The sequence below is a fragment of the Pogona vitticeps genome, chromosome 5 (assembly GCF_051106095.1).
Source record: "Pogona vitticeps strain Pit_001003342236 chromosome 5, PviZW2.1, whole genome shotgun sequence".
Classification (NCBI taxonomy): Eukaryota; Metazoa; Chordata; class Lepidosauria; order Squamata; family Agamidae; genus Pogona; species Pogona vitticeps.
The window spans coordinates 159,662,301-159,681,833 of record NC_135787.1 but is presented as its reverse complement, the minus strand read 5'-3'; the positions used below and the strand labels follow the sequence as shown (position 1 = coordinate 159,681,833).

At 38.4% G+C, this 19,533-nt stretch overlaps 1 protein-coding gene across 1 annotated transcript; it reads left to right on the top strand.

Annotated features, from left to right (window-relative positions):
• The first annotated feature begins 2,367 nt into the window (after positions 1–2,367).
• On the top strand, positions 2,368–18,502 carry PDE6H (phosphodiesterase 6H). Its single transcript, XM_020815481.3, has 4 exons — positions 2,368–2,454; positions 9,146–9,324; positions 13,759–13,799; positions 15,452–18,502. Exons 2-4 carry the CDS (start codon positions 9,179–9,181, stop codon positions 15,526–15,528), a joined length of 264 nt encoding a protein of 87 aa, XP_020671140.1. The 5' UTR covers positions 2,368–2,454; positions 9,146–9,178; the 3' UTR covers positions 15,529–18,502.
• Positions 18,503–19,533: the final 1,031 nt, after the last annotated feature.

Genomic DNA, 19,533 nt, shown 5'->3' with positions numbered 1-19,533 from the left:
CACACACACATAAATACAAGGGCACATATTGTGTAGCCATTCACCATCACAAATAAAATACTTCTTGGATGCAGGACAGGCTCACATCTTTTGTCTTTAGTGTTTGGTGTTTTGTGTGAATCAAATCTGTCTCCCACGTTGTGTCTCTTTCTATGCTAAACAGCATAATAATAGTATATTAGTTTATCAAGAATTAATTGCTGTACCAGTTCCTTATTTTTGTTATTATCAACATAAAAAGACCTCTGTTGAATCAAACCAAAATCCTGTCTAGTCCACCATCCTGTTCCTATAGCTGCCTAATGAGAAGTCCTCAGAAGGACATGAAAATAGCCGCACCTCCGATTTATGTCTCTCAGCAACTGCTATCCTGTTCTCCCAAAGTAGGTGGGTTGTATGTTATCTACCCCTCCTTTAAAGTAACTGAAGCCCCTTGGTTCAGACATAAAAATAATAGTTTGCTAGTTCTAAAAAAGGGATTTTTTTTGCTTCTAATCTTCCCCTTTAGAGCAGTGTTCCCCAACCTTGGGCCTCCAGATGTTCTTGAACTACAACTCCCAGAAGCCTTCACCACCACCTCTGCTGGCCAGGATTTCTGGGAGTTGAAGTCCAAGAACATCTGGAGGCCCAAGGTTGGGGACCACTGCAGTGCACCAGAGAAGCAAGTGGAGGAACACTGAGTTCTGGCGGGGTAATGCATATAATGTTGGGGTCAGTTATCTCTGAACTGATGGAGTTTTTTGCAACCTTGCATGCCACGTGCAATAGGTGTGTCTTGGGGGGGGGATGTCATTCTATCTGGCACTAATCAACCATTCCTTCCCTGCCTCTGAATTCAAAGAGAGCCATGCTTCTGTGCTCTGCTACTTTTCCCCTCTCTTTTGTCTGTTGGGGTCAGTCAATCTGTCGAAAGCAGTGAGTCTGTTGGGACCTGCTGTTGTAAGCAGTCATGCTTGTTCTCAGTTTGCTGTTTGATCTGTTCAACTGTAAGTAAAAAAAGATGTTTTTATTTTTTTCTCCAGTAAATGTCTCAGAGTAAGTTACTAAGGGTATATACTAATCTGTAGATCTTGAAGCTAATTCTGCTCTTTGCATCCCTGCACTTCTACTGTGCAGCTAGAGGAATTTAACCAGAAATCCAAAACTTTGCAACACAAACGGTACATTTCTTCAGCAGCACTATTGCTCAAATTATGGCACATACACATACCCAAAGAACATTTACAGTATTCCTCCTTCAACAAGACGTACATAGTGTGCAAAATGTAGATAAATTCCCACTTGTATCCACATCAGATCTATTTGTACTAATACATATATATACTTCCCACCTTCTCAGTAGCTCTGTTTTTCAGTCCAAACTATTTACTAGTGTAGAGACTTCTTACACGAAATTATACTCTTGATATAATCAGTTAGCTGAGCTAATAGCAAGCAATGCTTTTTTTAAAGGAAATCACTGCCAGATATGAAGAAGATGTAGAATAATGGTAAATCTCTGGACATAGGGCCAAACTATATATTAAAAGGAAAGTATATTTCCTCTCATTTCCTGGTGTTTCCCTATTTCAATGGGATTTCTTCAGTGACACATGCCTCAGCAAATGAGATCTGCAAATTAAGCTCATGCTTAGTTTCCAATAGCCAATCACAAAGAAAAGTACACTAAAGGCAAGATACACAGTTGAGGAAAATCATGTGCTGTGAAAATCAGTATTTCACTAATTAAGGGGTCCTCAGTTTACACTTGAGCCTGTGTGTGTGTGTTCTGTCCCATCAAGTTGGAACCGACCCAAATAGGTCTTTCAAGGTGAGACATTTAAGGAGTGGTGCTACCAGTTCCATTCCCCCCAGTCAGTATCCATGGCTGAGCAGACATTCAAACCCTGCTCTCCATCAAAGCCCAAACTCTCACTAGAAAGCTAAAATGAGGCTAGTGTACTCTGGATGTATTCTGAGAAGTGGAAAGGGCAACAATGTTAGGATAAGTGGAAGGCAGAAAGAAAGGAGGACAACTGAATATAAGATTTTTTGACTCAATAAAGGAAAACACAACCTTTATTTGCAAGACTTGAGCAGGGCAGATAATCATGATACCTTTTTGTATCACAGATCTCCAAAAATCAAAAGTCAGTTGACGGTGCATAACATACCCACACACATTGCCCAAGTGCATTGCCAGATTCTGGTGCCATTCTCTGAGGAATACAGCTAATATAGTTTCCCCCAAATGCACTCTTAAAGCAAAGCTGGGATCAGCTCTCTCAGAAACATGTTGGCTCCTCCTCTCAGATAGAAGATGTTATCACTGGTGACACTAAACAGTGATGTCACCAGGTGGATTAAGGGAGCTTGGGGTACAGTATTTCTGGAGGATGAATTGCATTTCCCAGATTTTCCTGATCAGACAAGTGGAAAATAACTTCATGGTTTCCACAGGGAGCTCACAACACTGTAAGTTTTTGATTTAAATCTTTGCATCATATAATTAGTGAAGTATATAACAGGAGATGGAGAAGATCTGGTGGTTTGTGTCGCGAAACAGAAAGCTCAAAGCATTTATTGAAATTCAGAAGGGGCTGATTTAACATTTCTTGTTATTTGATCTTGTTTGATTAAAACTTTCCAAAGGCGCAGCTCTAGCATCACAACACCAAAATGGTATAATCTGGATACCATTTGTGTTTAGTTTTGTTGTTTTTGTTTTTCAGGCACAGTAACTTTAAATTCATTAGATTAAATGTAGTCCTGGATTGGAAAGTTTTGTTCCTGGAAACTTGTGTTAATCTTCGGCTTTACCAATCCCTTCTTCTTGAAGGGTTTTCTTACCAACTGGCAGGGTTGCAAAGTATATGTAGCTGGATGCTTGGCTCGGTTTGCTGGGAAATACTTCTGTGAAGGAGCATTATTCAAAGAGGCCAGGGTGCTTCAAAAACCCCATGCAGTCCTTCAAGAGTAAGAGCACTAGAAAATTTAAGGAGTTTGTGGTTGGATGTCTGTCAGGATGAGACCAGGAGAATGGTGAAGAGTGTTGTAATGCTCAGTTAAAACCAGCGGGTGTTTTGCTGCAGACATCAATTACAGTAGATTTCTTCGTTTCACATAACAAACAGCAGGGAGCCTTATGTAGTCAGTGGTTTCTCACTTGGCAGTACAGTATAATGTTTACTGCCTGCTAGGAGAGTACTAGGAGCCAGGGAGTGATGTTTGGCGATTCCTGTCATGAAAATATAGAGAGACAGTATTCTTCAGAAGTACTTTGTGTGTTGGGGGAGATTCCACCTTCTAAATCCTTTCATCTTTGAAATGAGAAGAAAATAAGCTAGTTATTAAGTGTTGGTGCTGGTGATATTTGTTCACTTGCTTGCTTGCTTGATTGCTTGATGTACCACCCCTCTAATGGACAAACTACTCTGGGTACTTTACAAATTAAAAACTCAGACCCCCACACAACCCCATAAATGATGCATCAATATGGTGGTTCAACTATCTAGATCTAAAATAAACAAAAAAAAAAGCACAGGAAAAGCGAAAAAATATTAAGAGCATCTGGAGATAAGTTATTGAAAGTAGCTTTGTATAGTTCTGTCTTCACTGGTTTCCTGAATGTCAGGAAGGAAGGAGCCTGGCTAGGAGCATATTTTACAGATTGGAGGCCACCACCAAGGAGGCTCGATTCTTTGTTGTTGCCATTTTGGCATACCTCACTGTGGCCACTTTAAGCAGCCTGGATATTGAAGAGTGGATGAAATGGGTCACGGTTTTCTGAGAGAGAGATTCTGGGTCCTAAACCATCAAGGGCATTATAGGTCACAACCAGCATCTTGAATTGCATACAGGAACTGACAGGGAGTCAATGCAGGTGAGCCAAGACTGGGGATATATGCACAAATTTGCTAGTCCTGGAAATAGTGTGGATGCTGGATTTTGGACCTACTGAAGCTTCCACACTTGTTTTCAAAGGCAGCTGTACATAGAGAGCATACGGCCATCAATACAAATTCATATCAAGTTTGTTTGGTAGGACTTCTCAGTCAATCTGGAATCATATCTGAATCTTGGTTTAAAAGAATCTAGGTAGGAAACAGCTAAAGGGAAATCACCTCGACCTTCTGATTTCGCATTGGGCTATTGAGAAGAATCTGAATGGTTTCATGGGAAGACTGGATTCTCAAGACCACCACTGCTATGAAGATCACAACAAACACCATGATGGGTCCAGCAACATCTTGTTTTGGAGCATGGTTAAAACTGCACCATCCTTGAGTATATAGCACTACTAAGTATTTCCTTGGGCCATCAAGATGTTCCTAGCAAACATGGAGACCGGACATGAAACGTCTTTCAAGCAATGTATTAAGAAGATTCAAAGTGTACATGTGGAGGTGGAGCCTGACCTTGCTACAAAAGATATTAGCCTAATCCTCTATTTTGTCTTTCCTCAAGGATCAGAGATTAAAGCTGTGAAAGGAATGGATTACAAAGAAACAGTTTGCTATTTGCACACAAAATGAACAGGAGGGAGGGAGGGAGGGAGGAGAGAGAAGATTAATCTGGAGGCCAACCCTGAGGTGGATTGCCATCTGACAGCATCTTGCAAAGGACATTATTGTGGGCCGATTGCATTAGATAAAATTAACCATCCACGTAAGCAAGGTCATTACACAAGGGATCAACTCCTACACTAAACAGGGATCTGTCAGAACAAATTAGAAAGGGCTGAGCTTCAAGTTGGGGAGGGGGGTTAAACTAAAGAAGACAGAGGACACTTAATTGAGTCACCATTTTCAAGATACTTTTCAGTGTTCATGTCCATCCTAGTTCACTCACCAGCAAGGGCTTTTGTTTCCTCCCTGAAACAAGAATCAATTTTAGCAGCAGAATTGTGGTGAAAAGAGGATACCCAGTATGGTATATAGACTAGGACTCAAAAGGCCTTGGTTCAAATCCCCACTCAGCCATAGAAAATCACTGGGGAAGTGGAAACTGGTAAAACCAATCTTTAAATACCTCACTTACCTTAAAAGCCCTGTTAGGGTTGCTACAAGTCATTCCAACTTCACGGCGCATAACAGTAATTGTGCAAAGTTCCATAAAGTTTTAATGTATTAAAAGGGGAGTTGGGAGACACGAAGCAAAAGATGAAAACTGAGAATGAGGGTTCAGACAGGCACTAAGGGTGGAGTGAAGAAATCACTCATATAACTTTGTCTGTTCCTACCTGATGAATTCTACTTTTATCTGGAAAGTGTGGCTCAGAAAAATTCATGAAGGGCTTTGTTGGACAACTGATTAGTACATTTTTTGGATTGGGTGGGAAAGGATCACTGCTATAAAAAAATGCATCGCTGAAACTTTTTCCCCTCACTAGTTTGCTAATGAAAGCAGCTAGAAGAAATTCAAGGGAGGAGCCCTTTGTATTTTGTTTTGTTTTTCCTATCATGATACGAGGATATGGTAATGGTGATAGTGGAAAACCAGTGAGAATGAAACTCTCTGACTTTTGTTACATCCTGTTTCTTTCCCTTTTTATAAGTTCTTTTAAAAGGTTTTCTCTCCCAGTCTGAGTCAAGTGAGAAGCAATATGGTTTTCAGACCAAGGTTTTGCTCCATGCATGAATTCATCGTGGCTGCGGCCGTAGGCAGCTCATGACTAGGGACGATGGCACAGAGGGCACCCTCACAGAATGTTTGGGAGAGGAGCCCTCCTCTCCTAGTCTCTCACTTAGCTACAAAACCTTCCTTGCCCTTCCTTGCAGGCAATGATACTATAGAGAAAATTAAGTTAGTACAGCGACCAGTGTCCAACGGCTTCTAAATATATACAGCATGTAATAGCTTTGTGGTAGTACCCGGGGTCTTGCTGCCTTTCCAGATATCAAGTTCCTTTCAGCATAAAAGTCCCATTGTGTTGTTCACTTGAGGCGATGGCACACATCTCCATCAGAGTCCTTTCGAGGAGAAAGGTGGGGTAAAAAAAAATTTAAGAAATGACTCATATCAGTAATAAACTGTGGCTTTTTATTGAGAGGCAAATATTGGTTCTTGAATCATTTGTAATATCCATCTCACTCCAATGTTTTCTCTAATTGGCTCTTGTGATATTCAATTTCCAGATACTGAAAGTTTATTTTGACTTTATTTTATTTATTTTTCAACTAGAGATCCCAGAATTGCTGAGCTAGCCATGCTGGCTGAGAGATTCTGGAAGCTGTAGTCCAAATAATATTTGATCTTAGAATCGAAGAGCTGGGCCCCTGACAAGGAGGCACAATGGTGAATCAAACTCACATCCTCTGGCTCCACAGCCAGATACCTAAACTACTGAGCTAAATATGGAAGAAGAAGAACAAAAACAAAAATAACAACAAGAAAAAAGAAGGCATGACAGAGTAGCAAAATTAGTGGCACTGGTCATTATGCAAAGATTGTAGCTTGCCAGCCCCCCAAAACCCGTGGGAACATCAGGTAGAGAAGGTGTCAGAAAATGAGGAAGTCAAGATCCTATGGGATTTCTGGATCCAAACTGATAGACACCTTGAACATAATACACCAGACATACCAGTAGTAATGGACAAAGAAATGTCTAGATCATTGACATTGCAATTCTAGGGGATGCCTGAGTCAAAAATAAAGAATTGGAAAAACTAACAAAGTACAGAGGCCTGGCAATTGAAACATCTCGCCTCTGGAAGTTACTTCAGTGGTCCTCGTAGTAGTTGGGACTTTGGGAACAGTACCAAGAAATTTCACACAGTACTATAAGTAGTTGCAGATCTCGGAAATGACACCATCAGAGCTGCAAAAAATGGTGTTATCGGAAACAGCATACATACTGTGCCGATATTTAACAGATACGTTTTTGGTTAAAACTTGTATCTGTTATATAATACCAGTCAATGTTTTTATCATTTTGACTGTGCCTCGTGTTTTTAATAAGAATAATAAGAATAATAAGAATAATAAGAATAATAAGAATAAGAATAAGAATAAGAATAAGAATAAGAATAAGAATAATAATAATAATAATAATAATAATAATAAGAAGAAGAAGAAGAAGAAGAAGAAGAAGAAGAAGAAGAAGAAGAAGAAGAAGAAGAAGAAGAAGGAGTAGTAGTAGTAGTAGTAGTAGTAGTAGTAGTTTTCTTATTTGGGGGCATATGTCATCTGTGCATTTACCATATTTGGAATGAAGATCCTTAAACTAAATTTGATCAAATTTGATTTTCATCTCCGCTTTTTGGTCACTGGTTTGAATATCATGCATAGATAGACTGACTCATATTGTCTTAAAGAGTCTGTAAAGGTCTCTTGGTGCTAAAACAAATTGAAATGGCTGTGTTAGAGGATAAGTATTCCTTTCGTGTATGTGTTTTCCTTCAGTGGAAATTATTATTGAGACTTGATATTTGTATGCATATTTTTACAGGATATAAATTTATAGAGATATTAAAAAAAAACCATGAAAAGCTATTTTGAGATGGTACCAGTGTGATGCTTTGAGATGAAGAGGTTAAACATCAGTTCAGAGAAGTGCTAATTTTGTCATTTCTCTACAGGAGTGATACAAGCAAGGGAATAGCCTAGAATGAAAATTACTTAATGCCACTAAGAGGCAGGAGTGAAAATCATGTGGCTTTACATGTGAGAGAGGGATAAACAGGGAAGGATAAACACCTTCTCCTGTGGCGAAGGGAGACCTACTTCACTCTAATCAACATTCATCTCTCACTCTACACAATCACATAGCAATTCTTTGGTCTAAATTGGTGCAGTGGTCTCAGCTAGTAGGTGGAAAACCATACGCAGTTGGTGATTTAGTTGAAAATGCATCAAACCTATGGCGTGAGCAATTTTGTCTCAGAGCATTACAGAAAATTTAAAAGGTAAGAAATGGGGAAATGGAAAGGATGAAAGAGTTACTTTTTAGTCAGTGAAATGTTTGGAAAAGTTAGTTTTTTGGACTGCAGCTCCCAAAATCACCCAGCCAGCATAGCTACTTTTCCAAGTCAGTGTATAGAAGAGGGAAATTCGGCAGGTACAGTTTTCTCACCCTTTCATGACAAGCAGTCTTCACCAACATTTTATGCAGCTCCTAAGTAACAAAAGCCTTGTCCTGTTCTAGACAAGGGGCAAAACTGACATTATAGATAGCCCATCATTAGAAGAAAATCCTTAACTAATAAAATAATTTGAGTGTCACAGTAGGAGTTTCTCTCAGCTCCAGGACTGAACAAATTAGCTTGCTTTGTTTGGTGATTGGACTTCAGTATTTAAGCACAGCAAATGAGAAAGACTGCTTCAGTCACTCCTCTCTAACATTAACTTCCTTTCAGCTATAATTATGGGGTATCTGTAAAGTCTTTTTCTGCTCAGAGTCACTCTGACTCTAATGAGATGTTCATTAAGAAGAAAAAGACCAAAAAAAATATGAATCCCATGTTGTAGGTTGGAGTTTCCAGGATTCCAGATAGGGATCAATCCAGTCACTTGCTGCCAACTGTTCCATTTTCAGAGATTGTAACTAGCGCCTTCTGTGCATAAAGATTATGCCCCACCATCAAACAATAATTCTTTCTTGTAATAATGGAGCCTTATAGGTGCCAGTGTTTCAACTGGCCAAAGTAGCTGTACTAGATGTGCAGACTACGGCAGATGATAAGGTTTTTCTCTATGCTGTAAAGAGCTTGCCCTGCATATCAAGATACTTCTACATGCACAAGATCAAGCTATGACATTTTCTTTGGATCAGTTGGCTACACTGTCCCTAATGCCAAGCTATACAACTGAGGACAGTTCTCCTGTCACTTGAAATAGTTGTGGGGGGAAAAGAGGTTTGACAGGCGGAACTTGTGGTGTCCTAGGTTTGCAAAGCAGAAAGGTTATGTGAACCTGCCAGAATTCCCTCTTGTCTACAACATTATAAAAGCCCTGTTCTGAGCTGTATGTGGTCTCCCGATCAGATAGAGTGGAATAGATAAGGAGTGGCCGTACATCACTTATTGAATTCCCTGTTCCTGGAGTAGCTTCTGAAAACATCTCTGCTGTCTAGATTTTCCAACTGTTGCTGAATCAAACAGCACTGTAAATGATGAAGTATTGTCCTTTTCCTCATGTTCACTGACTGCGTTGTTTTGCCTTCCAGAGAAAAAGCTGAGTGCCTCAGAGTCCCTGAAAAATGACAGATAACGCCCCTGCTGCTAACCTCAACGCAGATGCATCAGCAGCCACAGGGCCTACCACACCGCGCAAGGGGCCTCCCAAGTTCAAGCAAAGGCAGACAAGGCAGTTCAAAAGCAAGCCCCCTAAGAAAGGGGTAAAAGGGTAAGAATGCTGAAATTAAAGAATGCTGAATTGGCCTGCGTATACACCGACAGCCCCTACAACAGCGGTGCAAAACCTTGCTTGTCACAAAATTAACCCCGTTATTCAGTTCTTCCTGTAAAAGGGCAAGATGGTCCATGCCTTCTCAACGAGGAAAAAAAAAAGAATGAGAATTCTTTTCACACAAATGAAGTTTTTCACACAAATGAAGCAAATTTGCATGCGTGCAAATTCCACATAATGTTGATGACGCTGCTTTGTTGCATGGACTGTCTATGATTAAAAGCTTTAAAGGGTGAGGGTTGACTCTTCTCCAGTCTTTGCTTTTTATTTGTGTATGCTATGTTTCTCAAAGGGAAAGTAGAGTACATCTGCAAATCAGGAAGTTGTAAGAAAAAAGCATGCTCTTTCATCTATGTGTGAGAAGGAAAGGAGAAATGTATTGGGAACTGTCAATTACTAATTGAGGTGGCTCAACAAATTGAGACAGTCCCCATTTAGATAAGAGTGAAGAATTTACTGAGTATTCTTTACATCCCTACAGGACCATACCAAACCATACTTAAAAAGGAATCTCGTAGGATTCCTAGGAGTCACTTCATAGGGTTATGGGTTTGGACTCTACACTTGGTGTCTCTACAAAGAAAGTCCAGAACCATCCCAACCGTGCAACTTCTAATTCTAAGATTAATTGGAAACAAAGTATTGATTTCTTAATTCTCTTTATGTAGTTGCCTTGAAGCAACAGTTTTCAAACACCTGCCAAGAGACAGCTGATGGATGTAATATTTTAATGAGAACTAGCTGAATGAGCTCAGTGGTTTAGGTCTCCGGCTGGAGAGTCAGAGGTTGGGAGTTCGATTCCCCACTATGCCTCCTAAGAGACAAGCCAGCCTGTGTAGCTTTGGGCAAGCTGCACAGCTAGACAGTACCCCCAGAAGAAGGAAGTGGTAAACCACTTCTGAGTACTCTCTAGCTCGAAAACCCTGAAAAGGGTTGCCATAAATCAAAATTGACTTGACGGGACATTATTACTATTGCTATTGCTATTGCTATTGCTATTGCTATTGCTATTATTATTATTATTATTATTATTATTATTATTATTATTATTATTATTATTATTATTATTATTATTATTATTATTATTATTATTATTATTATTATTATTATTATTATTATTATTATTATTATTATTATTATTATTATTATTAGGAAAGCCCAGCTTTCACATCCATACATAGTAATCTGGAGTACCATGGTTATTCCGCATTACTATCTACAGGTATGAAACCTGATGGCCTAAAATGGCATGAGTCTTGGCTAGAGATGGCATACTTGTCTCTCCTCTCTAAAGAGGAGGTCTCAGAGAGAAACATGGAAACAAGAAAAAAAGCTATAATTCAAAGACATATATACTGCTTGCAACAGAATGTGAAACTCTCTGCAATCTTAAGTACAGGCTATAGATTCCCCTAACTATCTGATGAGAAGCAGAAATTTATTGCAGTGTTAATGGTGCAGATAAGCTTGTCTATGTGTAAATGGTCTTACCTTGCAGAAATACCATAAGTCTTCAGTGATCTGTTTCCAAGAAAATTGAATCCTTTCTAACCATGGTGCCTCTAACATCTCACTGCTCAAAAGGGGGGGGGGGTTACACATGTGTAACAGTACGTAAGACTACATCATAAACAGAACTGATGCCTGTAGGTTTTTTTGTAGAAATAATAACATTGCATTGGAGAACACAACTTTGTTGAAAATCCATTTCTATTGTTTATAGGAGCTTTACTGAGGGACACTCAAGTGATATTTTGTAACTGAAAATAATGAACTAGTGAAGTGAAATGACATGACTTAAATACCACCACATTTTGAAGGAATAAGGAAGAACAATCTGTTCAAGTACATTATGACACAAACTGACACGGCTCTCATGTATACCTTTATCTTGCTGTGGCCATCAGAGGAGATTTGGGATTCATTACCTCCAATTAACTTTAAGAATCTATACCCATTTTGTAACTATTCTGTGAGAATGACGACAATGGGATGGGTGCCCCTTTTTGTGAGCTGTCTCACATCTGGATTGTGAGTGCCTGGAGGAGGTAAATTTAGTTGATGACACTCTAGAGGAACTCTGATGGGGAGAAACCCAGATAACAAGAGGAGGGAACCCTGACCAAAACCTAGCAGAACAGCCACTAAAGGGGTAAAGAGGACCTTGGTATCTGGGAGATATAAAGGCAGAGAGACAGACCCAGACTCAAGAGGAGGAGACAGTGGAACAGGGTGGGCACATGAGAGACCTGCTTCCCAACATGCTAGTTGAGGAAGAGGAGGAGGTAGAGGATGGTTTCTGGGGAGATGACTTAGAAAACCTAGTAAAGCATTTGCAGGCTGAGGAAAAGCTCCCCAAAGAACCAGAGCCACCTGGGAACTGGGAGTATATATACTGTACAAAGAGGACACCTGGATAGGGGTACTGGTGTAGCTCAGGCTGTTCAAGGATAAGGTGGAAAGACATCTCAATCTGTGGCCTCTGTCCTGTCCCTCATATTGGGGCAAACAACAATGGAGGGAACAAAGATATCCAGCCAGCCAGCCTACCCCTGGAGAAACTATTCCCACTCAGCTGCTCTGCTGGCAGAGACAGCATCAGCAGGCACACCAAAACCAGCAGACCGTGAGCCATGAGGACACTTGGGTGAGAGACTGGCATTGTTGTCCTTGGTGCAGGCATACTGATCCTCCCTGCCGCAGGTCCTGTATTTCAGGTCAGTGGGAACAACTCCATTGAGACAGAAACCCTTTCTGGTGAAAGTAACCAGGGAGATAGAGGGCTTGGACTCATTTTGACTTAAAACCTGGTTCACTGGCAGTGCAGGACAGGTCCAAGAGAATTGTGTTGTTAACCCCAACCTGGTTGTAATAAACCCTGTTTTGGTTTAAGCACAAATGATGTCATTCATGGATCAAGGAATGGAGGAAGGAGTGTCTGCAGATCCAGCTAGGGCTGATAGGGCTCACATTATGTAAAAATAATTTCCTGTTCTTAAAAGTTTTCATGAGATGGCATGATAAGAGTATGTAAGTGATCAAATTTAACTAAAGTAAAGGTAAAGGTTCCTTTGACATTTAGTCCAGTTGTGTCCAACTCTAGGACGCGGTGCTCATTCCCATTTCCAAGCCGTAGAGCGTTTGTCCGAAGAGAGTAGTGCGACTAGACACGGAATGCTGTTACCTTCCCACTGTGGTGGTACCTCTTTATCTACTCGCATTTGCATGCTTTTGAACTGCTAGGTTGGCAGGAGCTGGGACAAGCGACGGAAGCTCACTCCGTCGCATGGATTCGATCTTACGACTGCTGGTCTTCCGACCTTGCAGCAAAGAGGCTTCTGCAGTTTAACCTGCTGCGCCACCACGTCCCCTCAAATTTAACTAGTCAATGACAAAACATTCTTTTGATTTTATGTGTAGGAACCAATGGTGGATATATATAATCATATCTCCTAAGATATGCACTACCAATCAAGTGACATTTGTGAAGCTATTCTGTGTTCTCCTCCTTTACTGTTTCCTTGTGAAAAGAAAAGAGAAAAAAATGACAAATGGAAGCAGCAATTAGAAAACTCAGGAGGGAAAGCTACAAATGAATAATGATGATCCCTGGATAAAGTGTGGCGCACAGTTTGAGGTCTCACCCAAAATTTGCTGCTAATATGGGTATTCCCATAGTAGGACCCTGGCCTACCTACTGTCTGGAACTTATCATTCCTGATAAAATTCTGCTAAGCAGGCATGGCAGATTGCATGACAAGAATTTGTTGCACAGAGAACACAAGTTTACTAATCATCAGAAGGCTCCTTGGGTCTGATCTAGACACAGAACGGATTACATTGTATTTAAAGCTGCCCTTCTACTTGATTTAGGATTTGCAAAATCCTACCTGTTTATAATCCTGACATTTATAGGCACAACAGGGACCTGCCACATGCAAGAATGTGCAAACCATATAAGCATTAATGCCTGATCTTGCAATTAAAAAGACCCCTTGCTCTGCTGTTTCCTTTCACATTTTCAGGAGAAGTTAATTCCATATCTAGGAACAGTACATCCTTAAGAGGAAAGATTGTTTTTTCTAACACAGTGTTGTCTCAATCTGCATTTGGCAAATTAACTTAATTAATTGGTTAACTAGGAAATAGCACGGCTATTTGTTTGCATGTTCTACATCTTAGGCACTTGGCACTGAAAGTTCTGCATGCCTGGAAGGATGACTATGTAAGAGGGGCAAATAGGTATTTGTTTTTTGACCCACATTCTTCTCTTGGTTTATTTTTTAAAAACATTGACGCATGTGTAGGTCTTTTCGCTCTTTTTCTTGCTTGTACCTCACCTCTCCTCTCCTTTGTTGTTGTTTTTCATAGTTTTGGAGATGATATCCCAGGAATGGAGGGACTTGGAACAGGTAAACATAAATAATGTAAAACATATCTCCTTTACAAACAAAAGGACCTTGTGAGATCAAACAAATCCATCGCAAATCAGATTATCTAGCCCAGCTTGCTGCATCTAAAGCTATTCAGTCACATGCTTCTGAAAGATTTATGAGTTTGGTATGATGGACAGTTTTCCAGGGCTGGTACTAGACATGTTGCCACTTGAAGCATAGGAGCAAATTTTGTCTTGCCCTTCACCAAACTGCACAGTATCCAAAACCAGACAGTTTTTGTTTGTTTGTTTTGATCCCTGGAACAGATAATCCCACACGTCTCCCAAACTTTAGCAATATAATTGCAGCAACTAGATTAACAATTTTCTATCCTTTCCTAACTCTTTGAAATCTGCCACTTGAGGGGACTGCTTTACTAATGGTAGAGCCATTTCTGCTGACACCGCCCCCCCTCTCTCTGTCAGTTTCTGGTAGTCAAGGGCAAGTTCCTCTAAATTCTTTGACACAAATAATGAATCTATCTATTTTTAAAAATCAGCTAAAAACATTGATGTTTCGGCAGGCCTTCCCCTCAGCTTATTCCTGATCTCTCCTGTCTTTCTTTTCCCTAGTACTTCTTCCATCTCGTTATAGATTTTCCCCATGTAAAGCTGGTTTTATATATACTGTATTGTTATTCCCTTGTTGTAAGCCGCCTAGAGTGGCTTTGATCAGCTAGATAGGCGGGATAGTAATTAATTAATTAATTAATTAATTAATTAATTAATTAATTAATTAATTAATTAATTAAATAAATAAATAAATAAATAAATAAATAAATAAATAAATAAATCTATCATCCACTAAGAAACATTCTTAAAGCTGTTGGCTGCTATTTGCTGTTACGGCTTTCCATAGGTAATTAATTCCTTGTTATGTGATTCCCTTGGGTTTGCCCAAGACAGCTAGCTCATCAGCAATAGACGGCCTTAAGGAAATACAGTATATAATTTAAAGTAGGGATGCATGAGGATTTCAGTCAGTCAACAATTTGAAGCAAATTGACCTGATCCATAACTCCTAGGGGACTGTACATACAAGATGATCCGGCCTTCTGGATGGTTGTGCCCCCAGGAACATATTCCTTTTGCAAATCTTTGAATTTTACAATCTAATTCTTAAGTGGAAAAAAGGTATCAGCATGCACATGAAACTGTGCATTCTTAAGATAGGTCTAGAAATTTTTACTTTAAGAGAAATGTGTGAAAAAATCACTTAGAAATACGGTACTATTTAAATATTTTAAATAAATATATTTATTTCATACAAATATATATTTGTTTATATTTATTTACATTTGAACACATATTTATATGAAAATCTTTCAGGGTAAAATAAATAAACCCCTCACACTGAAATGGAGACAACATAGAACTAATGAATGAATGTGCAGAACTTTACCAAGCTCTTATTGAATGTAAGGGGGAAAGGTGCTCTTCAAAACTTCTTTATATAAGAGAATACCATCAGAGTGTATGTTTTAAATTCCAAGAAAACTGGACAGACAAAAGCTGTTTCTTCAATCCAACTCCGTCCTTCTACAAGGAAGTAAAATTTCTTCTGAAATGGGTTTGTCCAGCTTGACATATGCATGTATAACCATTTCTCTGTCTCTCCCTCTTTTCCAGATATTACAGTGATCTGTCCCTGGGAAGCTTTCAGCCATCTGGAACTTCATGAGTTGGCACAATTTGGAATCATCTAATTCTCCAGCACCCTTGCTTATGTCACCCATAATACTTACTTCCACTCTTTATTCAGAAATATTACATCAGGTGGTTTTGTAGGTATGGGTCATTTTCTGAGCAGCTGTCTTCTCAGGGCAACTTTGTCTGAATTTAGAAAATGCTGCTAAAATATCCAACTGGCTTCTCAGCCAAGACCTTGAAAAGCATATGCACATTTTCATTGTGCTCTTTTCCTCCTGAAAATTCTCCATGCATGCAAAGTCTCCTTCTGTGATCCAGGATTCCTCTAACATCTTACATCTTTTCATTTTGACTCCTGTTGCTCTGAAGAGATAGCTGAAAGCACTACGTTTCTTGTATCATAATATTCCAGCCCTTTAAGTTCAAATTTTAAAGAAATCAATTACTCAAAAGTAGCTTCTTTTGTGAAAATTCTTATACAGACACTTTGGCTTCAGATGAATCTGGCATCACAAAGTCTCCCATGTGAAGGTCCCACTTAGTGTTTTATCTGGTTCTAAATATCATATTTGCACTTTATTGTTTACCTCACTGATGGATTTAGCTGGTTTATTTTTGTTAAGAAAATACAAAAGACCTGAAACTATCCAGATTGCAATCATACATCCACTTACCAGGGAATAAGCTACCTTGGACTGAGAAGGACTTAGTTCTGAGTATATATGCATAGGAATTCCATTAGTCAGCCTACTTTAAATATCAAGTAGAATTGTGTCCTAATTTCTTTTATTGTTGGGTAGAATGGATTTTATTTTAAACTTTTCATCAAGTTGTGTGTGCTAATTTTACAATAGATCCTGTAACTAAACTCTAAAAGCTATTTCATAGATGGAATATTCCGTATGTGCATATTTGATTTTAAAACACTATCAAATGTGAAGATCACCTTTAAATCTATATTCACATATAGCAGAAATTAGAAACATGTGGTTGACATTTTATACACAGACATACAGGATTAAATCCAATTTATAGTTATCTGGAGTAGACCCACTGAATGAAGGGGATTTGCTAAATCAATACTTATGTAAATCCCATTGATTCAATGGATTTATTCTACAGTATTTGGGACTAACAACTGGATTTAGCTCTGCATTTTTCTCCTGTTATGCCTGTGTATATCCAAAACAGAAAACAATAAGAGGCTGGGATATCATTGAAGTGAAAACATAAGCTTCATGTTTCAAGGGAAAAATCTATGGTTAGCAACAGCCCTGCTTTTAAATATGATAAACTTAATAATAATTGCAAAAAAAGTAAATCTACTACATAGCACCTTATTATCATGAAGGAATAGGAATTGTTCTAACTACTAAACCTAATATAGTATTCAATAACATTTTTCAAGTGGTGGTGTTTTTCATTTATTTCAGCTTTTTATGCAATAATTCCTGATTCTGCATCTTCATGAGATACTGAGTGGAATATTGTTTAGTTTCTAAATACAACTTCTGTTTCTACTGCCCAAATCCATTGGCGATTTTACCCTAAGATTAAGTGATATTACATTAAACTGTGACAGTGAATTTTGGCGTATTAATAAGGTAACAGTCACATGTCTGGTCATGCACCCAGTCAAATAACTGGCTGATGACCACCAGGCATGTGACTGGCACCTTATTAGTCAGCTGAAATTTGCTACTACGATGTTTATAATTTCACTTACCCTAGAATAGAATCCCAACAGGATTCTGACCATTGTCTTTGATCACATGTTTTCTTGCTTCATCCTGTTTTTTCATTCTGCTTTCTCTGAAATTCTATTTTATATGCCACCCTTCTCTATTTTTTGAATACATCTCTCATACTACTTTTGTATACACCAATCTGAAGCAAATTAAGTCACATTTATAGAATAGCACTTCCTTCCAAATAAATATGTTTAGGATGGAGGATCACAGCCAGAGTAGCATTTCTCTGCAAACCGGTCTATTAATTTTTGGATCAGATTTTTTTGCCTCAAACATAGCTTCCCCCTTTCTGTACATAATACTTAATAACAGCAAGATAATGAACATTAAGATAGCAATTAACTTTTTATAACCTTTCCATATGATAAAATTCCAGTTTTATTCCTTGCACGCTAGTTACCTCCACAGATTGATCGCTTGGATCTTCATAAGCTTGTTGGTATCTTATCCCTTCCATATGGATGATGCAGTTTTGCTAGGTAAGAACCACCAGGCATAGTTAATAAATGCGACTAATAAATATTAATAACATATAAGAGAGACACACATTGCCAAAAAAGACAAGAAAGGACACAGATTTATATAAAACTTGAGAATTTTAAAGTAATTGCAATAATTTAAAGGGAATTATAGACCATCTCACCACAGGGAGGATGCCTGTTACCAGCTACATCCCTGCTGAATCTACCATCCAGCTGCTATTACTGACAAGCACCATCAAGCCTCTGTTCTCCCATCTTCTGCCTAAATTTTTAAACAGGACTTGGCCGGAACATTTTTCCAGATTGATGGTTGTTCTCTGCAAAACTAGACATGTGGCCACCATAAGAAAACACAAGTTTTAAAAAAATTAATCCCAGATACGTGCATTGATTTACATAGTACAGATTCTCCCATAAATGGGAATGCTTCACCAGATGATTCCTCATTTAAACATTTCTTCAATCATTAGTGGACAGCATTGGATCTTTAATTGTTTGTTTAAACAGTTAAAGAAAAAACATCTCATTTTTAAAGATTGCTGGCTTGTGGTTTATTATTTTTGACAAGGAAGGGAGATTGTATATTTACATTTTTAAATTTTCTTTATTTTCCCCCCTTAAAATCCAGTTCAATGTTCACCATCAGAAGGGAAATGTGATATTTTGCAAATAAAAACTATATTTTAAAAACTTGTCAAAATGTCAGGGTATATATCCCCCAAGCATACCTCTGTGTTTATTCTTTTACTAAAAAAAAATACAAAAAGAAAATAAAATGTTGTTTTTTAAAACCTGAATATGCTTGAATATGATGTCTGCTCATAAACCTGATGTTATTTCACAAAATCTATGGACAATACTTAATACTGATCTCTTCACTCAGGCTTCTGAAGTGGGAGGAAGTATATTGAGAGTGGAATGCGGTCTGGGCCCCTATCCCCTCTCACCTTTTCTAGACTGATACCATTTATGAAAACTAATGATAAAAACTGCAGAAAAAAACTGGTGGTTTCATCTTCCAATTTAGCAACTGATTCAACAACAAAAGAGCAATTTCTAATTTCATAGTGCTATGTACTGTTAATTCTACTTTGTGGCACAGAATCATGGACTTTTTAAAAAGGTAGTTATAGAAAAAAAATAGAAGTATTTGAAATGTGAATCCATTACAAGAATGCTAAGTATTTCCTCTTCAAGATGTTATATTTTTAGCATGAATTAATAAAGACCAAGAAATCATAAAACATACACAATACATAAAGCTAGAATATATCAGTCGTGGGGGCAAAAATTACAATTACTGGAAAAGGAGTGCAGAAATAAGAAATATGTCTTGGCTGAAAAATCTTGAAGACTGGTTTGGATGCAATGCATCATTGTTTACAACTACTGCATACAAGTCAGAACAGCCATGATAATGTCCAATCATCAGCAGAAGAGAAGTGAGAGGATGGAGTACTGTGATATGATGAGAGGGAGTCAAAACAATACAATGAAATAAACAAAAATTTTGGTGCCCATATTTATTAAAACTCTCAATGCACTGAAGACACAAAGCGTCAGTTTACACGTATTTTTTTAAAACTGCTAGCAATTTCCCCAAAGTTTTGTATTTCAAATGTGTTTTATTTTTATTTACAGTGTGTCCCTAAAAAAGATGTATGCTTTTCTGATATGTGCTGGACATTTTAATCCATTCAGGCTCTTTCAAAATTTTGTTTCTCTTAGTATTTTAATGGACAGCTTGCAAAAACCTTAGAGGCTGTATCTCAGACAACACTGGAGGCATTCAAGAGAAACTTAGACAACCACCGGATATCCTTTGATT